Raw genomic sequence first — 21875 nt, 5'->3', positions numbered from 1 at the left:
CAGAGAAACAAGCAGAGGAAGAACCAGGAAATGACTAATTTTCGCTTTATGAAACTGCACGAGAGATCTAGGTAAAAATACGAATGCGTAGAATGATTCGTGTTTCATACCCCTTTCTGGAAATTCTCTTTTCAGTCGATAACTAGCCAATAAAAACAGCGCCCACTGAATATTTGTTACTACTGAAAAACCAACAGTTTTAAAGTATAGTGCTCCCTTTGCCGTTAGCACCTCAAACTGCCTAAAAATGTCGAGCACTGAAAGTGGAGGAGCTTTTGTGTCTAGTAAAAAAGCTCGATTGCAGCAAATAAGAAACGTTACGTGCTTTATGTTACTGACAGTCCTTAGTGGCGTTTGCGTACCTCTCAAATGGGTGCAAAGGGGTATTATCTCGAAAACATCATAAGCAGTATAAGATGTCTAGACTATTTTCATTGATGTGAGAGCACTTTGGAACTTCGAATGCCATTAGTAGATGCGGCTCCTGCTGTACAATTCAGAGAGAAATAACACGCAAGACATTCACGCCATTTGTGCTGTTCGCTCTTTATTTACACCATTGGTAAAGTATAAAAGATGCTCGTATAGAGCCTAAAATGAAGTGTCTTCTTAATAAAACCTATGCTTTCGAACGCTCGTCTGTCGCGTTTTGCGAACAATTTTTTTGTTGTGTGTTCAGATGATCCACGGAGCCCAAACACCGTGGTTGTTCTCGGGGAATCCCTTGGGATCGATCTCCTTGTTAATTTCGGGTCGCAGTGTGCTCAGATAGGCACCAAGTTTCACAAAAAGATCCGTCAAGAGCTGCAAATATAAAATACAAACAGTTACAAAAATATATCCATATTTGAAGCATTCATGCTCCGGCGACTTTCATATACACTCTTTTCAGCACCTTGAATGTAGTCGTTTGTGCATTTATGCTGCTAACCGCCGTATTTTGTGGATTAGATAAGAAGCGGGTACTTCATCGTAAACGGCTACACTGTTTTGTTGTTTTTATTGAATGATGCACCGAAGCAAAAGCCAGCTACAGATTTTTTGGATGCACTTACTGTTTTAGTTCAGCAGGAGTATATTGCTCACCTTGGAAAGCATATAAAAAATTTCTTGGGCAGTGCAAGTTTTTCTTTACGGATCGTGTCATTGTTTTATGTATAGTCAGTGACTAACATAAGAAAATGCTTGGGGGGTGTGGCAATGACACTTATCGAAATATCAAGCTTTATCGAAATAAATCACGCGCCCGTTTTTCCCAGTTCATTCGTCGTCATCTCACCGTTACGTTAGTGTCGGCGAGGTTGCGCAGCTCACAAGGGTCGGATTCCAAGTCAAACAAGAAAACCTTGCTGCTCGAGTTGAAGTTTGTGCGACCGTGCTCGTTGCACCTAACTGTCGCTCTGCGCCTCCAGCTCTTGTCGAAGCCCTGAAGGAAGAGCTGTGGATTGCCGTAAAATCGCTTCAACACGCGTCCAGCCTTTGAGTTTCGTTGCAACGCATCCAGATCAATACCGGGTCTCACGCCCCCAATGACCTGCAAGAAAATTCACGTTTTAAATACTTACCAATATTAAATAGGCTAACCATATATTTGTTCATATAGTTATTTACCCTTTTACACCTAAAGAGCAGAATGTGTGGCGACAAATATTTTTGGGCATTGCTGTGAGCAGAGAAGCCACGACCAGGGTCTTCCAAATTTGCATGATTAGTATTGAGTCTCGCTACAAAGCGATACTAGCATAATGCTCACCCCGAGTTTAAGAAAAATCTTAAAATCATTTTTCGATCGCTTCTATGTCTCGAGCTCGAAATGTTGCGTCTTCGTACAACAATAGCGCATAACTTCTCGCTATATTGGCCGCCTATGTACGCAGAAAGAGGTTGCTGCTAAAAAACCCAACTATTCTCTGCCGCTAGATCAGAAGAATGACTAGATGCAAAATCCGCATGTTTCTTTTGAGTACTGCTTGTCGTTTTCTGTTTCATGACACTGACCAATTGCGTAATCATTCATGTGGAGAGCTCAGATGGTTCATTACCGGAGTGTGCCATAAATCATAGCAAAAATAGCTGGCAATTAAAGCTCTCAAGTAAGTCACCAAACTGATTCTTGTTCTGTTGGTAGGCACAGCAGGGCGACGAAGTCCAGAAATTAGCTGTCGATCGCAGTACAAACAAAACGTCAAATTTACTTAGGCAGGATGAGCACAGTTCACTATTCCGCAAACTCCACCAAAAATGACTTGGGCGACTCGCCAGTTCTGAAAGGATATTGCCGACGGCAATGTGCTGGTTTTAAAAAAAATGGTAAAAATGGAGTGAGCGGTACTGATCACGCTATGGCGGCTAAGGTCCACCAGAGCCGGTTTCTTCGACTTCCTATTTCGTTGTACAGAAGTAACGTACCCTCTTTAAGCACAATTACTCAGGTTTCTATGGCGACTCCATATATCCAAAATTCCAAATAAAATGTTTTACTGCCTGCGAAATTTGTTTTCCCGCCTCGTTCCCGCCTCCCGTAACATTGCTCTCATCACTTGCACACTAGAGTTCAATGAAACTGTCAAAACTTTACTGTTATTGTGATTATGTATTCTTAATCTTGCCATCTCTTATGTAACACCCATTTTTAGGGGCCTTAAGGTAATAAAATGAAATGAAACATGTGGTGTCTATATGTATACGTCGAAGCATCACTTCCTTCACAGCTGCCTACTTCCCCATTCTTCATTGCATCTCTTCCTGCTCTCTCGAAAAGACATCGCTGTTTTCAATGTTTTACAAAGCTCAAACTTTAGGTTTTTGCCATGTCCATGAAATTGAAAATTGTCAGTTCTTAGAGTCGCTTTGTCTGCATTTGCAAGCCGCCTGCTTGAATCAAAAATAAAATGTAATATTGTAATAATATCTAAAAAGGCGACCAGCCACGCCTCAGTCGTCTGTGTTGACTTTGAATCAGATGACCAACGTAAGATGCGCTTAAGGACAATAAACACGCATCCCAGGAGCAGGGTATTTATTTCTGGGTCACTGAAAATTAAGCGTTGTACGAAAGGCACCAGCATGTAAGAGTACCCCCTGAGTTAAGCACCCTAGTGATAAGCGAAAGAGCGCTCAACTACCGCTAAAACGCTATCGCCTAGGGAAGGTTCAAGTTCCTCTCTACCCTTCCAGTCTCGATGAAACCTTCACCAGTGCTCGAAATAAGGCGCCCTCACGCTAGGTACCGGGATTAATGCACATCATTCCTCACGCTTTCTTACAGTGGCTGCAGAAATGGCGATTCTAAGCCACCTGCTCATCTTCATATGTTCGTTTCTAGTCTCGCCGCGGTTTTCTCTTCCTACAATGTTCCAGTAATAAGGACGTCTCTTATTACATCCGGCTGCGGCCATATGACGAAAGTATTCACATATGTCGCGGCCATGGGATGCCCTGTCACCATCAAACCACCCGGCATCTACTTTGGTTTATCTTTTTATTGCTGGGAGAAAGAAGCTACGGTCAGAACTCTGCCCGTCGATGTTACAGTGTTTCCTCTCACTGATGTATAGGGTCCCTTAACACATCAATTATGTTTCTTTTTACGCTAAAGTTTTGAGAGAGTCGAATTACTGTCTTTTGTTAGGTTAGTGAAACGCGAATTGAAGAAAGATATCAAACCTCATAGCGCTTGCTAACTTCATCCGAAAAGGTACCCAGCACAATCTTATGGTTGAGGTAGCGAAGCGCAGCACGGTCGGTCTCGTTATTGAATTCCAGTAGCACCTCGATGCGCGGCGAAGGGCCACCGGTGGAGAGCGACTGCCACATGTCAATGCCGTCGAGTGGACCAAGGGTCTGTACATCACCGCCTACAAAATCAAATACAGTGCGAAAGCATATATTTTACCATATAATCTTTTTCTTACACGTAACGTGCCTGTATAGGAACTCTAATGCTTAAAGGGACACTAAAGACAGCCAAAGATGGTATGAAAATCTAATAAACTACATTTGGTGACACTGTCGCCGAATATCCGGCAGCAAAAAATCGAATTGCTGAGATATTGCGATAAGAAGTTGAGGTTTTTTTTCTTGTTCCCGCCGGTCGAATTCAAACTGTGGCCTCCAACTACGTAGTTGGAGTTCAGTGACGAACACTATGACGTAAGCGGAGACTCCGTGATAGCAGCGAGCCGGCGCGGCCCGCGGCGTCGCATCCCTCAAGGGTCAACTTGGCAACAGCGTACTCGCAATGACGGCCTCAGCCGAAATAAATAAAAAGATGAAGAGAGTAATTTACCGAGCGATGGGCCCATAAAGGAAGAAAAAAAAAACAGAGCGCTTGTAATGCACAATACTTTACATGTTTCTCAAGCTTTTGCGCTCCTTCTTGCACTGTGTATAAACAAACCGAGCCCTCGGTCATCGCAACGCTTCGTGACATGTTTACATACAAATAAGATTTAGTTACCAGCAAAATAGTGTCCTCGCTGCTGCACTTGTCAGTTTTGAAGCTTCGTCGCACTTTTTTCCTTCAAGGTTTGTGCTACAGCTCCGTGTTCAGCGAAAATTACGTCCACGGTAGCAGAACATGACCGGAGTGCCGGCGCCACTACATTTGCCAGCGCTGTGAAATTCCACATGTTAAAATGGATCCAGTGCACAATATAGTGCGCATAGGCATCCAGAACATTAGTTGCAAGACGTGAGAGCAGGCAGCATGCGCCGATGATCAAGAAGTTGTAATATTTAGACCGGCAACAGAAACTTGTACAATATTTGTACAACTTGTGAATATTTGTACAGTGTTGGCAAGAAAAAGCTGTATAAGGACCTAGTGGAAATAATGCTGCCGGCACCTTTGTATCGAGAGCCCTACCGTGGAGGCCCAGGGCAGGATATTTTAAAACGAGTGAAGAGGATGCCAGTTCGACCGGCTGCCAAAACGTTCATTTTTAAGGTGCACTCGAACACTCTACCCGTCAAAACCTGGCTTCACGAAAAAGGAATCTATGTCCCTTGGACGACAAACTGCCTGCTTTGCAAGAAGCCAGAGACAATTGAACACATATTCTTAGACTGCTGGGATGCAGTATTTCATTGGGACGTGCTACAAAGAACAATTAAAAAAGAGCTACCACTAAACCCTTATGGCATCCGGTTTTCACCGGTGGAGAACGAAGACGTACCCTATGATTTAATAATGCTTCTGGGCCTCCACAGCTTGTGGAAAACACGGATGCAAGTAAGGCATGAAGATATTAACATTCGCAGTGTACGTGAAAATTTTGTTGAAAGTGCTGTTTATCTACGGGAATGTATCTGCGCGCTCCCCGACCCACCACAGTGGGCAGAAGTTGTGGATGACCTGGTAAAATTTAAGAAATTTTAACCTCACACGCGTCAGCTCAAGGGCAGCTGAAGTATTTTATTAAGTGTGACAATTTGTTGTTCATGTATACCTCGGAAATAAAGAAAAAAAAAAGCGGCGTAGCCGAGCGGTTAGCGCCGAACGTTACGGAGCAAGCAGTAGCGAGATCGAGTCTTACCGCTTCTGGCGGATTTTTTTTTTTTTTTCAAATCGATTTTTTTTAACCTTTTGTAATGTATTTCTGGTGGTTCGTTATTTTTAGTTTTTACTTTTCACCCGAGGCCCTTTTTTTCGCCGGGCGACGAGCGCAATATATCGACGCTCTCCTTGGTATGAGCGGCAAGTATGCCCCTTTTGTTTACGACGCCTGCAAATTGCACGTTGAAGGTCTTGTTGACGCAGTATATGTCGGTCAGATGTGCCATGATTTAGTGAACAATTGAATGATAATGAGTTTTTCCTTCGGTACTCAGCATATGTATGCTTTTCGTGGCGTACGTAGCTGCAGTCAAGCGGTCAGGTCGCAGTCGAAGCGGCAACGGCGGCGATATGTTGGCACAGAAGTGTGAACGAAGGAGTGTGTCGGCGGTAGCGGATTTCGCTCGCTCGTGCCTCCGAATGCTCAAATGGGAACCATCAAGGCGCATCTGCTGCTCCAAGCTCGTAATTCAGGCGCTGCAGGTTCAAACAAACTATCCGAGTGCGCACGAAATGCCTGAGCCGAAACATAACCAAAACTGAAGTGGGCGCCTGTGGCGCCTCCAAGTATATTTTTGTATTTGCCTTACAACGTTTACGTTGTCTTTTCGCCGTCGTTTACGTATGATAAAAGCGTGTTATCATCTTTGAGAAAAACCGTACTACCGCATTCAAACATGCAACGTAATTCGCATTTGTCAGCCTCCGGGATCCCTAGTGCGTCACGTGATTTGTAGTTGCGAGCCTCGGCCGTTTGGCTGTGGTGGCGATACCTGTATTTCTGTTATTATTCTTTACTACCTTATAACAGCTCTGTTTTCAGTAAGAGTGGTCTTTTTGTAATCAGGAACTGGCATTCTATCGATGCAAACCCACTTCCTTTCTCTCTTTAGTGTCCCTTTAAAGAGAACACCCTTTTGAGAATGCGGGACACTGAGAAATTTTGGTAGCACTCGTGCCCCGGCAGAGCCTAACATCACTGAAAGCCCATTGATTAAGTCGAGATCTTTCTTGATGAATACCTATTTGTATTATTACTGGGAAATAAATTTAGTGTGGATGCGTCAGGGCTTCAGGAGAGCGAGCCGAAAACATGCCACGAGGTTTGAAGGGCCTACATCATCTCTGCAGACTTATGATACAATACGTGGCTTGAGGGCACTTCGCCTTTTCAGTCGGGCTTTTACCAGGGTTTCAAACCGGAGCCGGAACCAAAACTAAAACCGAAACAGAGCCCAAATTTTCGGCCGGAACCGAAGCGAACCCAATTTCTTCAGCCTTCTTGGAATTGAACCCGAACAGCAACAAATAAGAAAAACTGCTCAGAACCGGTTGTTATGGTTCCGATTCACTTTTGCTTTCAAATTACCTACATTATTTTTTCTTTTAGAGCTGCTTGTAAAACGCTCTGCACACTATTTCCCAAGAGCCGTTGCCACCGCTGACATCAAAACCACATTGAAAAATCGTCCCTTGCAAAATGATGTTAAGAACAAAGGAAAATATATTGCCACATACATAGCACCAATCTCTGTTGTCGAGACATCATTTTATCCCAAACACGAAGGGTCGCTACACTAAGCAAAGACACCGCTCATGGAGACAGTTGCACTATTCGAGAGAATAACTTTCTAGGCAGTGAAATAATAGCATATAACTCGTAGGTTGAGCGACATATTTCGATAAATTCACGAACTACTTGGTGTGCTATTGTTTCGGCCTGTACAACTACGATGTCGAAACAAAGAATGAGTTTCATCGCTTTATCCACCATCACTGATGCGAGTACTTAAGACAGTCTAGAAAGGTAGCGCTGAAAGATAAAGTGCACTACCGAGAGAAAATTCAAAAAATGGGTGACCAGGTGCACGGGATGGCAAGGGAGGTTGGGACAAAAATCTTAAGCTGGGAGAGTGACCAGGTAAAGCAGACCGAAGTGACTTAGCCGAGACTATGCCTTATAAAAACAAATTGGAGGAATGGCAGTAATTGTGCAATCTGTGAACTACAGCGCGAGATACTTAAACAAAGAAAAGCCGGTAAGACGGTGGGAAGGGAATATAGAAGAAGGAATACAGGACGTAAAATAAAAGCAATAATAGTAAATGGAGTCGTCCTGCCTATGCCACCAGTGGGGACGAGACCATTTACAAAACATAGGGTCCCTGAAACTGTACGTTTTGTTTTTCGGAACCCTTTTGAACCATTTGAGAAGGGTCTAACCGGTTCGGCAAGGTCTAAGCGGTTCGAACCGGAAGAAAATGCTTCTCGGGAGCCCAAATAATTCGCGAAGATTAAAGGCGCGAACTATAACGCGAACCGAACCGGAAAAAATTCCGGTGTGACCGCCTGGTTCCGACCGATGTAGAAGAAACAACTGCGCTGTGCATGTATAACATTTGAAGAGATTCATCCTGGAAAACGATGGGCTGTGTGGTGGTACCTGTGTTAGCGTAGACAAGGAGTAAGTGATGATTTCAGGAGGAGATTAAGATGCCTGATTAAAAGTCGGCGTTCGAACCAAAGGCACAATTTACTACATGATTGATATGATGCAAAGGACTAGATACATCCCGAATTCTTTAAAATATTTGGCATCACAAATAAAAAATGGCCAAGTGACACGCTATTATGTGTAATATAGCCCTGTAAGCAGTTGAGTTATGTATACTTTGTTTCGTTTGTTACCTCGCTCCCCTCTTCAATGGCCCAATGATCGCGAGAGTATTTTGTGTAAACAATAAAACTACTTACCTAGAAAAGAAGCTAAGGGCAATCGAAGCTGCAATCACTCGCTAGCCTATGTTAATAATTCGAATATTACACGAGGCAATTGTGTTTCAGAAAACTACAGCTCCAAGCCTAGTCTAAACCCGAGACTAACAAGTCGTTTCATGCGGATGTGCCTTTTTTGCAACAGATGCACCCACACTTGTTCGATTTCAGCATGCTCTACTAGCCACTTTTTAGATTTAGACAGTTTTTTTCTCACTGTACGCATTCTATAGCATCCTTATTAACAGTCGTATTTGTATCAATAAAGAGCTAATGTAACAATTTTTAAACAATCGATCCGAGCATTTTTGCTGCCTAAGTGAGGTCTTAGCGGCATATCAAAAAGCCACTTCCCACAAAAGCCCCGATTTATGCCTCTGAGTACACAACGGTTCCTTACCTGCAGCGGAGTAAAGTGTTGGAAGCCAGTCAGAAATGTGCATCAGCTGGGTCGACACCCTGCGGCTGACGTCAAGGCGCGGGCTCCAAATAAACGCTGTTCCTCGAATGCCGCCTTCCCAGACAGTGCCCTTAATTCCACGCAGTGGCCAGTTGAAGCCTCGGTTAGGGTCAGCGCGAGTGTACGGGTGACCACCGTTGTCTGTACTGAAGACCAGAATTGTGTCTTCCAAAATGCCAGCCTTCTCTAATTCTTCAACGAGCTCTCCTACTGACTGGTCCAATGCATCCATCATTCCTGCAAATAGAAAGATATTTGAATCCGCCTTTTGGCGCAAAACAAAGAGAGAAGAGTAGGTTGGAATCATGGAAGCGTTACTTGATGGGTGTTCACCTATGTTCTCAATTAAACTAGACAGATTACATGGTGAGGGCCTTTTCTAATTAACCCTTCGCCGTGCGCGCTATGGCCGTCAGACTACTACCACTACTCCCTGTTTATGTCTGCATAGTTCTGACTAAATATTAGTGAATGGCATTTGTTCTCCTGCCTCCTCTGTGGTCATAATGATTTTGTAGAGTTACAGCAATATTTCGTTTTCTATGCCTTGTTACGATGATCTGAAATTAGGCTGAGGAGTTTTTACTTCAACGACTGCGACCAATTTTAAGTTTCCCTCTTCAGGAATACTGTTATCTCATGGAAAACAGATTACCTGTAGAATGCACTCCACACTATCTTGCACTTCTAGCTCCATTTCGTGGTCCCAAATAGCGGTCGCTACCTTTCTTAAGCACCGTATTACTTTAATGGAGCCCCTCTTCATACTCATCGCAAATTATTCCTGTTTTGCAGAATATTTGGATATTGTAGTACACTTCTACTGCAGACCCTCCCTGCAGTTTTACTTTTCCAGTTACTTGGCATTTTAAGGTCATTTGCGAAATTCAAACATCGAAACTATATTTCACAACGCTTTCTCTCCACATCTTACTAACTTATGCTATGAGTGCACCTATAGACGTCTTTAAGCATTTTGACTTGTAGCTATTTTACACTGTGGCTCTGTGCTGCACACACAGCTACGGAAGGTACGACTGAGCATAAAGCTTCTTCGTAATCTGTTAAGGCCGCACGCAGGGCTTGGTTGCAGCTAACTCATTTGTTTCTCGCCACATTGCTAGGAGAGAGTCTTTTAGTCTAAGTAAACCCTCCTTGTCATGTGGTTGACTAAAGCCTAAGATTATCCTAATTATATCAGTTGTGACTTTACTTCATACCTTGCTACCAACTATTCTTGGATAGGTAATTAATTTGTTTCCTAGCACTCAGGCACAATCAAGCTGATAGGGTATTTGTTGCACAACAAGGCAGTCCTTACAGGGAAATGTCGAAACCATTTTAATGTGCGAAAGAAGATAAAACAAAAAATTCTAAATGCCAAAGTGAACCATTTCAAAACAACGGCACAATGCGGTATCACTTGTTTCAAAAGTGACAATATACTTTGTTAAAACATATAAGTCCAACCGGCGGCAACCACTGTTTTAAAAACGACCATATACTTTCTGTTAAAACCTCGTAGTCTAATTGGCGGCCACTCCACAGGAGTAGCGACTCACACAGCACCATTTGGTAACATTACAAAACACTTCGATTTGTAAGACATACCCTTAAACAACTATTTCTGCCTCGGAGTTACACTTACTGGGATCACAAAAATCAAGAAAGCAGCCTTGGAAAAGTATAAAATAACTGTCAGAGACCACTACTGTGACAGCATTGAGACCATTTCCCACTAGGGCCTTGCCTAATGCCTCCGCCGCTGCCACCGTCACGTCACACGACCGCCTAGTCTAATGCACGGACGAACAAGAACGAGGAAAATTTATGTAGTCTCTGTACGAAGAAAGGAAATAGAGCGCCTGCAAAGAAGAAACGCATCCACGACTTGGACACCTTTTTATGCACCCAAACCATGTCAACATTGTAACAAAGGCGCGTTGGTTGAGCGGGGCGTTAGAGATCACATCAGGCGGTTTTAACGAGATTCTAACATTATTGGTGATGTGTCGCTTTTATGAAATGCCGACGATGCCAGGCTCCGTTTGTTAGATATGCAGAGAGACTGCTCTCGCAGCCGACCACGGATTACTCGGCCCCGATATTCTGTTCCGAATGTCAACAATCACGCGCGAATCAATGCACTGTCACCTCGAACATGACCATATAGCTACGTCGCTTTACAAACAACTTTGGGACAAGCACCGTGTGTCCATGAATCAAGCACTTCAACAAAGACCAATAAAGCATGGAATGCGCAGTGGTCTCACGAATAAAGTATTATGAGTCCAGGGCAATTAAAACAAAAGGCAACCAGATAACCCATAAAAAGCTACGGGATCCTCTTCAATATCGCATAGTAAGGAATTGAACTTTTATAAACTCTGCTCTCGTGTAATGTCATGATTTATCCGACATAAGCAATGTCTTGTTTTCCAGGGCTGAACGCTATCCTAATAACGTCGTCAACATTCGAGCATAACTTCGAGGCACAAAAAGGATTAAGCTTATAGAATATAGTGGAAACTTATGTCTTTTAGAAACGAAAATATTTAAAGCTGTTCGCTTATTAGTCAGAATAGTAGAATATTGCATATTGGATAAATTATTTAAAGATGAGGTTTTTCTTTCCAGATTTTTATGCGCATCTCCATTTTTAGCTCATGTTCCATTTCCTGTTTTTATTATTGAGCTTCACTAAAGGTACAATAGCTTTTATTCGGTTTTATTGGCTAGTAACAATCACAGTGTCCTCTTTTACTTACCTGCCAAGATTTTCCTGCTGGAATCTCTAATGTACGGAAACTTCTTCGTGTTTTCTACTGGAGCTTGCAGGAATTCCGGGCTGTACACACTGTGGACTGCTTGATGGGCCAAGTACAGGAACAAAGGCTGAATCCAGTTAGAGCAAGACACAAGTCACGCTTTAGAGAGAGGCCCGGCGTAGTGTTCTCTCTAGAGTTCTTTTTGAAACCAGCACAGTGTTTCGAAGAGAACTGTCAATTGGCAAAACAGAATAATTGTTATTGACCATAAACCTGCGTTTTTCGGTTGTGCCAAGAATGATATAGCGGCTGGTAACAAAACCGGCACCCTGGCGGTCAAGTCAATTGGCGGAAAAATATCAATGAGAACACTTATGAAACGTCTGCACAACACCCGAGACTCAGGTTCATTGAATAAATTTCCATGGAATGAAATTCTTGGCTAAGCGCACCCTTTAGAGAAACCTGAAAATTAGCAAAGAGAAAATAGCTTGAGAAGTCGTTTTTTTTCTGCGGATGATAATTATCATTTACAATATATTATATGGCCACCAGCGATAACAATGCACAAAATGAATATTAAACATTGTAGAGCACCGAATATCTTTAAGCCAAATTTCACAAGCTTTTGTCACCGGCTGCAGCAGCTGAGGCTGCTGCCGCTTCGTTTTTGGCAAGCTTCTTCGATTCGTAGGCTTCTCTGCCACATATTATTCTGGCTTTTCTTCGGAGGGGGGGGGGGGGGGGGGGGTCCTGATATCTTGTATAGCACGCCTGATTTCCCTGTATTGAGCCAGAGTGGATTCTACGCCATGCTGATTTAGGGTTCCTAGGTGCCACTTCTGCAACTTCTTTTTTACTCGCCGCCTAGTAGTGGATTCGCCCGGTACTGAGTTCGCTACCTCGCCCACGCTTACCTAGATGACATATGTGCAAGATGGAACTTAATGGAGATGACGATGTTCACCACAATGCATGAGAGTGAGAGCTTTTCACGACGCACGATTGGCTTTGGTGATAGCTGCAGCCCTCGTTGACTCCAGCAAAGAACAAGCTGTTACCTTCGAAGTGTTCCGATTGGCGATGATGGATTTGGCATGATCCTGTAACCGCGCGGTTGCATAAGTGCGTTCTTTCAGTGGGAGCGCACGTGTACCATTCCAGAAATCCAGTCCTATGTGGCCTTCCTGCAGTCGGAAAAGGTCACACGAGGTCAGCAACTTTTCATATGAAAGAAGATTACACTGCATGCTATGTACGAGAAAGTGGAATATTTATTTTCTGTGGCAGAAAATCACTACTACGAATAATAGAAACTGAACCGAGAACATGTATTGTTTAAAAAACGACAGCAACGTTATCGGACATCTTGACTATTAGATGTGACCAGGTACATGCCACCTACCTCACACCCACCGATAGCCAAGTGCAGCCATTCCACCGAGGAATCAAGCAGCGGTAACACGTAGAAACAGTTATTACGGTGGAAATGGATATTTCTTAAATTTCAAGTAGAACGTTTGTACCCGCAAAGATTTTCAATATCCGCATATTTCACCAAAGTAAAAAGTTGCCTCACTGCAGCAAATTCAAATCACGGTACCACATAGCCACACTATGCGGACGTTACCTAACTGCTTCGTTGCTTAAACATTACTCCACTTTCGCAGAACCGCCCTGCAAATATAAACACGATTAGTAGTTTATGAAAGTAAATACTAATATCGAGAGCTGAGTGACTAAGAGTGCAGGCTACAAATAGGGCATTTAGTTTTTTTCAGGTGAAAATTTGCCAAGAACCGGAGGTTTTATTACATCTTTGCACCTTAATATGGTCAAACTATTCGTCTAAGGTCGGTCCGTTTTAACTACAGGCTGACAAATTAGAATTTCATGCTCCGTGTCTAATCGTTTTCTTCCAGTTTACAATTTATCTCGCTCTGACCTAATGGTTATAGGTTGCCCCACCAACGAGTTTGTCACCACTTAAAAAATAGGTTTTGCCAGTGAATCTCTCCAGAATTTAGCAACGCAAGTTCGCAGGCTTCCCGCTTGGCTGCTGAGATTGTTTACGCCGGCAAGTTAAAGGGAAGTGGGAAAGTAAACTTGTTAATGAAGAAGCACGTAACTAGCAAATGTTTTACTCAGAAATATATTGATCACCCGCGATTCCCAGGCCGAAAATAAACATTTCAGTGCCAGTAACAAAATTTATTGTGGACCAAGCGATACACTTAGGACCAAGCCATCATGACGTTTATTTGTAAACTTTATTTAAGATGTAGATTTTGCCTAAATGGGTGTTTTGGTAAGCAGGTAATCCCTTTTGCCTTGCTGAATAAAAAACTTCCGCAGTATACATTACAGAACCCATCCAGAACATTTCTGCGTTCTTTCCATGTGGTATATTCCTTTACAACGACGATTTCCTCTATCACAAAAACTGGGAAGCTTCGATTATATATTCTGAATATGTAGAATGATGTCCATGATTTCACTGAAAATTATCTTTGATTAAATTATTGGTTATAGGCGTCAGAGATGCATCCCTTTTCATGTGTTACAAGCATACTTCCGACACAGGGAGGTTGATATACTCGCCAAATTCTTTAAAAGAACCAAAGAGTAATTGTCTGCAATAACAATGCTAGAGCTGTTCTAGTTACTCATGTGCTAGGCGCTTATAAATAAACACATTCGTTGCAAAAACACTGACTGGCCGAAGATGAAAGCTCCATGAAAGGTTTCTTTCTCTAAGGTACCACTCGCCCTTTTTTTTCGAATACAGATAATTTAAAAGAACAGTGCTGGCTCAGCCACAAGCTAAGTGATCTTCAAATATAACTTTCCTGTACCAAAGCTCAGTTTACTTTTCTTTTTCAGACACAGCCAGCCACATCATTCTACTAACCTGCTCCATTATTCCACGGTAATAGTCAATTGGTCCGTTGTGGAAGCCGAAGAAGGTGTCGAACCCCCTGTACGTTGGCGTGTAATTCAGGTTGAAGTAACCCAGGTGCCACTATGTTGAGAAACCAAAAAGAATGCATAAGCAAATTTCATGTTTTGTAGGTGGTGCATGCACGAGTGTAAAATCTAAAATGTAAAATCTAAAAATGTCTAAAATAATAGAAGAAACAAATATAAGAGATCGAAGGCGTAGTATACGAAATTCCGTTAAACTATGGAATAATATATGTAGGCAAAACTAGATGTTTGATAGGTTAAGAGAACGCGCCAACAATGTAAAAAATGCCCGTAACAGCAAAGATTTTGAAGGTTTTCTGGCCATCCACTCCCTTACTTGTAAGGACTGTTCCCCAGATCTTGCTGGCACTGTTATCAGAAAAACGAGCAAACAACGTGTAACACGAGAAATCCTAGAACCTCAACTCATATGTATACGGGGAGAAGCATGGGTTTGTTCTGCCTCTATTACTCTTTCTCAAAAAGAACGCAATTATTTGCGCATGCATTGACAGTGACGCCTGAGTGCGCCAGAGTATATATCTTCAAGCGATTCGTTCGTAATAAAAGTTTGAAATTCAGCGCCGTCCTGGTCGTCTCGCCTCGTCCTTGTCTCTTTGCGCTGTTATATATTTATTCAAGACAGGAATAGCCATCATCATCATCATCATCATCAGCCTGATTATACCCACTGCAGGGCGAAGGCCTCTCCCATATTTCTCCACTTAACCCGGTTGTGTGCTAGTTGCATCCACTTGACCCCTGCGAACTTCTTAATCTCATCCGCCCACCTAACTTTCTTCCGCCCCCTGCTACGCTTTCCTTCCCTTGGAATCCAGTTTGTTACCCTCAGCGACCATCGGTTATCCTCTCTTCGCACTACATGTCGTGCCCATGTCCATTTCTTAATTTCTACTAGAATGTCGGTAACTTGAGTTATTTCTCTGAGCCACTCTGCACGCTTTCTATCTCTTAATGTTAGCCCTATCATTTTTCGTTCCATAGCCCTCTGAGTTGTCCTCAACTTAAGCGGAACTCTCTTGGTTAGCCTCCACGTTTCAGCCCCATAGGTGAGTACAGGCAAGATGCAACTGTTGTATACTTTCCTCTTGAGCGATACCGGTAAGCTGCTAGTCATAATCTGCGAGTGCTTGCCAAATGTCAATGAATAGTACTTCCGGCTTTTCAGTTTTTCCGCAATATAGACACAGACGAGCAACAAAAGTATAAGCTCGCATTGCTCACGTTTTTATGAGATATAACGAAATCAAACGGATATTGGAAAGTGTAGGTGTGAGTTTTATGGGGTTTGACATCCCAAAATGAAGTCATATTAGAGAGACGGTGTTGTCAGAAAATTCTGGCCACCTGGATATCTTAACGTGAACAGACATAGCACACCAAACAGGTGCCTTGCTCTTCGCCTCCATCAAAAAGTGGTCTGTGCGGCCGGGCACAATCAGCATTGTTGGGCACAGTACCAGAGCACCCTAAGCACTGAACCGATTCGGAGAGGTGTATATTGCAAATTAGTTGAGCTGCTGATGCGTATCCATGGTTAACAGTGCTTACACACACGGTAAATAACGCAGAAAAGACGACACAGGCGCTGAACTTTATTCTAGAAACGCAGATACAGTGCTTACATACCCACAAAAGCACCAACCGTGGCGATTTCTAACACTCGGGGCTACAAAAAGTAACATGAACATGAAACACGTCGTCGTCTTTTCTGTATTCTTGACGCTGTCCGTGTGTTTAAGCGATATTAACCATGGACCAACACCAACTAGCCCGCCAGCTTGTCCTATACTGAGGGCTAATTTTCATTTCAGAGTTGATGGGTGGATATATAATTATGGTCGCACATCTTAGTAGCGTTTCGCCCGAAATAAACTGCAAGCTGGTCAGAAAAATAAATTCAAGGAGAGTAGGCTCCATTGTGAGCCCGCTCAAAAATTTGTTATTCTCGTAATTATTATAACTGTTTTGGTAGTTTTGGAGTTAACATTACCTTTCCCACAATATGCGTCTCGTAGCCAAGGTCCTTGAGATGCTCAGGTAAAATCTTGAACTGCAGCGGCAGACCAGCTACTTGTGCCCCCACTAGCGGCATACGTATACCTGCACAAAATAGTGCGGTAACCGTATTTAATAACAAAATGTCTTATTATAGAGGCATCTGCAGCGGCCTTCGCAGACCGCGTTAACTAACTAGTCGCTTTGTTTTCATATTATTATTATCCACGTTAAAAACTATTTCAAAACCGCTTTTTCGATTTGTTTGGCTGAAAAAAATAAGTGCCGTCATAATTGCAGGTATCGTTATAGAGAATGATTCACACTGCACCATGGAGGAAGAACGAGTGCTTCTAGATATGCTGCAAAATGCGGCAACACTATTTATGCTGCACTTATGTGCTGCAACACTATTTAACTGCCCGTTTGTGTGTGCTGGTATTGCGGATTCGATACAAGCAATGCTGAGGTGCCTTCCAGTCTTAATTTTGTGTATTTTAATATAAAAACATGACTATGAAAGAGACCCCTTATGAGCGCAGCCTATAACAGAAGAAAAATGTCGAGTTGATGCTACAAATAATTTATTCTGCAGAAGAAACATTTTACATTTACAGCGTAAAGGCACGTTTAGAAAATAAACTAAATATATAAACACATACACCTGCAAGAAGCAAAAACAATATACATAGTGCGTGGAGTACACGTTCTTGACGGCGTTCTTTGCATCCTCCCCTTGATAGTTTTGGCGGTCGCAATAGCCAAGATAAGATTTTTAAACTCCGAATTACAAATCTCCGAGTAGGTGACTTTTGATGTGTTCTGCCATTTAGATTTTGTGGGGTTTAACGTCCCAAAGCGACTCAGGCTATGAGAGACGCCGTAGGGGAGGACTCCGGAAATTTCGACCACCTGGGGTTCTTTAACGTGCACTGACATCGCACAGCACACGGGCGCCTTGCTTTTCGCCTCCAACGAAAAGCGGCCGCCGAGGCCGGGATGCGATCCCGCATCCTCGGAAACAGTAGTCGAGCGCCGTAACCACTGCGCCACCCAGGCGGAGTGTGTTCTGGCATTTATATTGTTTAAATTTTTAATTATACATTTAGATTTCCTTGCTTACGAAGGAATATGTTTTGCTTCTGAAGAACAATCAAGTCACAAAATATCTGTCAGTGCCCTTTTACGGTAAAAAACAAAAGCCAGCTTGTTTTTCAAATCTGAAGAGGATCTCTCCTGTGAAAAGCAAATGTGTGCATTGGCACAAGCGGTAGTAGCCCGATATCATTATGCAATACCTGAAAGACTTGCTCTAAGCAATTCCTGGGCGATTTAAAAACATGAACAATATATAAAAAAAACACACAAAGAACACCAGTAGTGTGCGTCGTGCGCCGCCTTTGTTTGTGCCTGTTTTAAACCGTACAAAAAAATGATTCCAGCAAGCCGTTACAATTAGTCCGACTTAATGATTTGACGGAGACGCTTGAAAGAGTTACCGTTATGTGCTGGATATAGTCCCGTCATTAGGGCTCCTCTTGAAGGCGAGCAAAGTGGTTGAACGTAGTAGTTGTTTAAAAGCACGCCCGTGCTGGCCAGAGCATCAAGGTTGGGCGTCGGGATCTGCGCCGACCCATGAAGGCTGGTATCGGCCCAACCCTGAATACAAGAAATTGAGTATTTTGCGTTCAGACTTTGGGTTATTGGCATACAGATCAAGTTTCTAAAGGGGATGCAATTACTAATCAATAATAAATATTTTCCACGGAAAGTAATAATATGGTAGTCAAACAAGAACATTTACTTTTGGGCGAAGTTAGAACTGCGTGTTTTTTGCGAAGCTGGGAGATCAGCGGGATACAGTCGCGTGAGAAAAAGTACCACCTTTTCTATGATTAATCCCTTGGTCATTTTGTGTGCTCAATGCAGCGTCCTGCTATCAGGTAAACTGCTTGGAAGTTGAGTTGTTTATTGTTTCGGTTTCTTGTATCCGGTCTGCTTTGCATTCCGCAATGAAACCTCTGCGGTATGGTGACAAATGTCGGGTGTGCCTTCTCGAAACCCCATGATAAGCCTTCATTTGCCAGCCTCTGCGTCAATTTAACAGCAACATTACTTCAGTGACAATGGGCGATACGAAGCCGTGTTAGTCACCATCTTTCTGGACTCAAACCAGGAACAACACATGCCACCTACTATGAAAAACGAACGTCGGCAGTCTCACAAACTCGACTGAGTAGTTTAGGCGCCCCTCCTTGTGTTCCAGGGGCAGATTCCGCAGCATTTGTTTTGGTGATGCGGTCGGAGGTTAGTGGACACCGGCGCCGCCGGCAGCCGAGAGCTGTCCTGTTCTCCCTAAGCTTGTTCTAAGGTTGATTATGATAAACGTGGACGAAACAGTTGAGCACGGACGGAAGTTCCAGAATTGGTCTACACAAACATATCGTCAAGTCATCCTGCCAAGCAAGAAAGTTTTTCACTTGCGCATTGCAAGAGCGTCAAGAAGATTCGAACGGGGAGATTCTCAGGCATGCTCTCAATGACATTCTCGTCATCGTTGAGAATACCACTCCGCTAGCACAGACGCAGGCCCAATGTGACCTTCAAGACTTGATCGTGCGTCAAATGGCAGAATTCATCCCATTCACGGTCGTTTTCAAGACTGCTGTTTTTCAACATCAGTTGTCACTCTGCCATCGTGCGCACTGCAAAAAGGTTCGAGAGTTGAATCCTAGGCCAGACAATTCTCAGCTAACTTGACCGCTATAGGTCCTTCTATCTTATAGAAACCATGCCATTATAGAAGCACGCATAAGAAAGCTGGCAGCAAACCCAAAACATCGCGTATTGACTTCCATTGCGGTTGAACGGTCTAGTCGGACGTCAGGTGAACGCAAAGTCAGGTCTGTAGCTGTCACTGGAGGCTGAAAGCTTCGACCATGAAAAATCGCAGGACCACTCGGAACGTACGTATATATGTTTGTATGCGACAGAATTAGGGTTTTTGCATCAGATATGGTGTGCTAGCTGTTGACATCACTAGAAACAAATTATTCGTGGAGCTGGTCTGTGGTCACTAGGCTGCTATTGAACTAATTCCATCACTACCTTCTTCCACGCAAAACACGGCACACAAATGCGAGAAGGGAGGGTTTTAAAGGCAAGCTGTAACCTCGCAGTTGCTACCTTATTAGCGGCCGATCAAAATCGATGACTTTAAGAGAAACATGTAAAATTTCCTCGCGGTACTTACTGAAGCACTGTACTTACTAAAGGGAAACACATTATGCTGCAGTTTTTATGGGTAACATATGCTGTCAAAAATTTGTTCCCTGGCAGGTCATATGTTGAGAGAGCCCTCTGATGCATAGTGGAATAGTTTCTAAAATCGCTTGAGTTAAGCAAGTTAATTATCATTCCAATTCAGTTCAATTGCAATCTACAATCGGAACCTTTGGGTGGTTCTGAATTCTGAGATTTTGAAATGCAGCCAGATTAGACTCGGAGGACTCAAGGCAGTAATGGGACTGAAAGCACCAGCTGTAGAAAGCTCTCCAGGTTGCCATGTGGCATCGTTATATCATGCGAGCGCAGGGCATCAAACAGAAAACACTGAAGGTAGGATACTAAAGTTGGGGCCATGAAAATTAATTTCAATTCGAAGAGCGAATGATCATTTTTGCAACTAGCTTTCGTTAATGTGATCCCCTTCCACCTTCCTTGGTTTTCCTTGGACTCGCTCTCCAATGTAGTAACCCCTTCTCTACTGCGGACTGTAGTGGGTGCCTTGAGTTTAACGGAGGTAATCGCTACCGCTGTGCACTGAAAGCAGATTATTCCTCACCGTGGACAATAACGCGCCTTCAAGGTATTTCTTAATACTGCAATCGGCGTGCATGCGTATCGCAATCAGCCAAGCCTACGTCTATTGGAGTCTTCTATGTGTACTCGAAACGCTTAAGTATATTTTAACAGATAAAGTGTCAACTACATTTCTGGGTTCAGTTTATTTTGTGAATAAAGAACGAGTCTTTACGTGATTGCCGTGAACGCGCAGCCGCATATTATGCAAAAAAGCGATTCGTGTTTCTGGACATTGTGTGTCAGGCGAAAAAATAAAGTTCACTTTTAATAGATAAAGCTTCTGCAACCACACCTCAATCAGTTCGCGTGTGACTAAAACGAAAGGCATAGAATTTCAGGGCGCGTTGCACAATGCACTGGAAACGCCCTGTCAGGTATCAGTAGGCAATAACATTTAATTTTTTCGTTTACCTCGGCAACAATTGCTTTGAATACTAAAATCACTGATCACTAATGTTCTAGTTATGGCGGGCTACGACATGATTAAGCACTTTCAGTTTTAGCCACGACGGACAATAATTCACAGACTCAAAACTACTTTTGATTACACTAAAATGGGCTTTCATATTCCAAATACATCAATGTACTTTATCGTCTAATAATAATAATAAATAATAATAAGAGGTTCGCAGGAAGGGAAAGGTGCAGTATCTCCCTATGTGGACACCTGAACCGTGCCATAAGGGAAGAGAGGAAAGTGGGAGTAAAAGTGGAAAGATAAAGGGGAGCCGTAGTCGAGGGCCATGGAGTAATTTCAACCACCTGAGGATCTTTAACGTGCGCTGACATTTGCCCGCGATCAACAGGTAGTGGGACACTGCTAAGAATAAATTTTATTGCGGCAATGGCACTTTGAACAAAAAGCCCCGTGCAGTGACCAGCTTTGTGTAATGCGGCAGGACGGAAACCTGATAAAGTCAAGGCGTCGTTCACGTCCAAAAAATACAAAGGTAAATTTAGATCACCGCTGAAGATATTTCAATGCTGGAATGATATGCGCATGAATTAGGATAATATGCACATGAATATAGAGAAAACGTGCTGCTGGAAATACACAGCGGAAAGGAATATTCAATATGTGACTTGCGCGCATGGCAAGCTGGCCGGTTGTGCTTGCCCACTCCAAAGCGACGACCCATTTTCGCCACGCGGAAGCAGCGCAACCAAGAGCCGGACCTCGGTTAGACTCCAAGCTCATACCAGACTTCCTAGTCCTGAGAATTAATGCAACGCAAGTGGCAACGATTTGATGATCCGGTGAAACCATTTGCCAGGATCCCTGACGACGTCATCATCATCATCATCGTCCTGACTATACCCACTGCAGGGCGAAGGCCTCTCCCCATTTCTCCATTTAACCCGGTTCTGTGCTAGCTTCATCCACTTGACCCCTGCTAACTTCTTAACCTTATCCACCCACCTAACTTTCTGACGCCCCCTGCTATGCTTTCCTGCCCTTGGAACC

The 21875-nt window shown here is 43.2% G+C and overlaps 1 protein-coding gene across 4 annotated transcripts in view; it reads right to left on the bottom strand.

Annotated features, from left to right (window-relative positions):
• Positions 1-529: 529 nt before the first annotated feature.
• Positions 530-21875, bottom strand: part of LOC146195799 (arylsulfatase B-like) — a 67916-nt gene continuing 46570 nt past the window's right edge. For 2 of the 4 annotated variants that reach the window (XM_084597923.1, XM_084597925.1), the window contains exons 8-11: positions 8733-9029; positions 3667-3857; positions 1280-1534; positions 530-804 (exon numbers count right to left, since the gene is read on the bottom strand). In XM_084597923.1, coding sequence (XP_084454049.1) covers positions 676-804; positions 1280-1534; positions 3667-3857; positions 8733-9029 — 872 coding nt within the window. In that variant the 3' untranslated portion in view covers positions 530-675. Of the gene's footprint in view, positions 805-1279; positions 1535-3666; positions 3858-8732; positions 9030-11560; positions 11688-12621; positions 12748-14471; positions 14583-16541; positions 16652-18045; positions 18206-21875 lie in introns of all 4 variants that reach the window. The other 2 variants (XM_084597924.1, XM_084597926.1) reach the window with 2 other exon arrangements.

Source organism: Amblyomma maculatum, chromosome 3, assembly GCF_055883805.1.
Source record: "Amblyomma maculatum isolate TAMU_Amacu chromosome 3, ASM5588380v1, whole genome shotgun sequence".
Classification (NCBI taxonomy): domain Eukaryota; kingdom Metazoa; phylum Arthropoda; class Arachnida; order Ixodida; family Ixodidae; genus Amblyomma; species Amblyomma maculatum.
The sequence above is the reverse complement of the archived record's forward strand: the minus strand, read 5'-3'. Positions and strand labels throughout refer to the sequence as shown.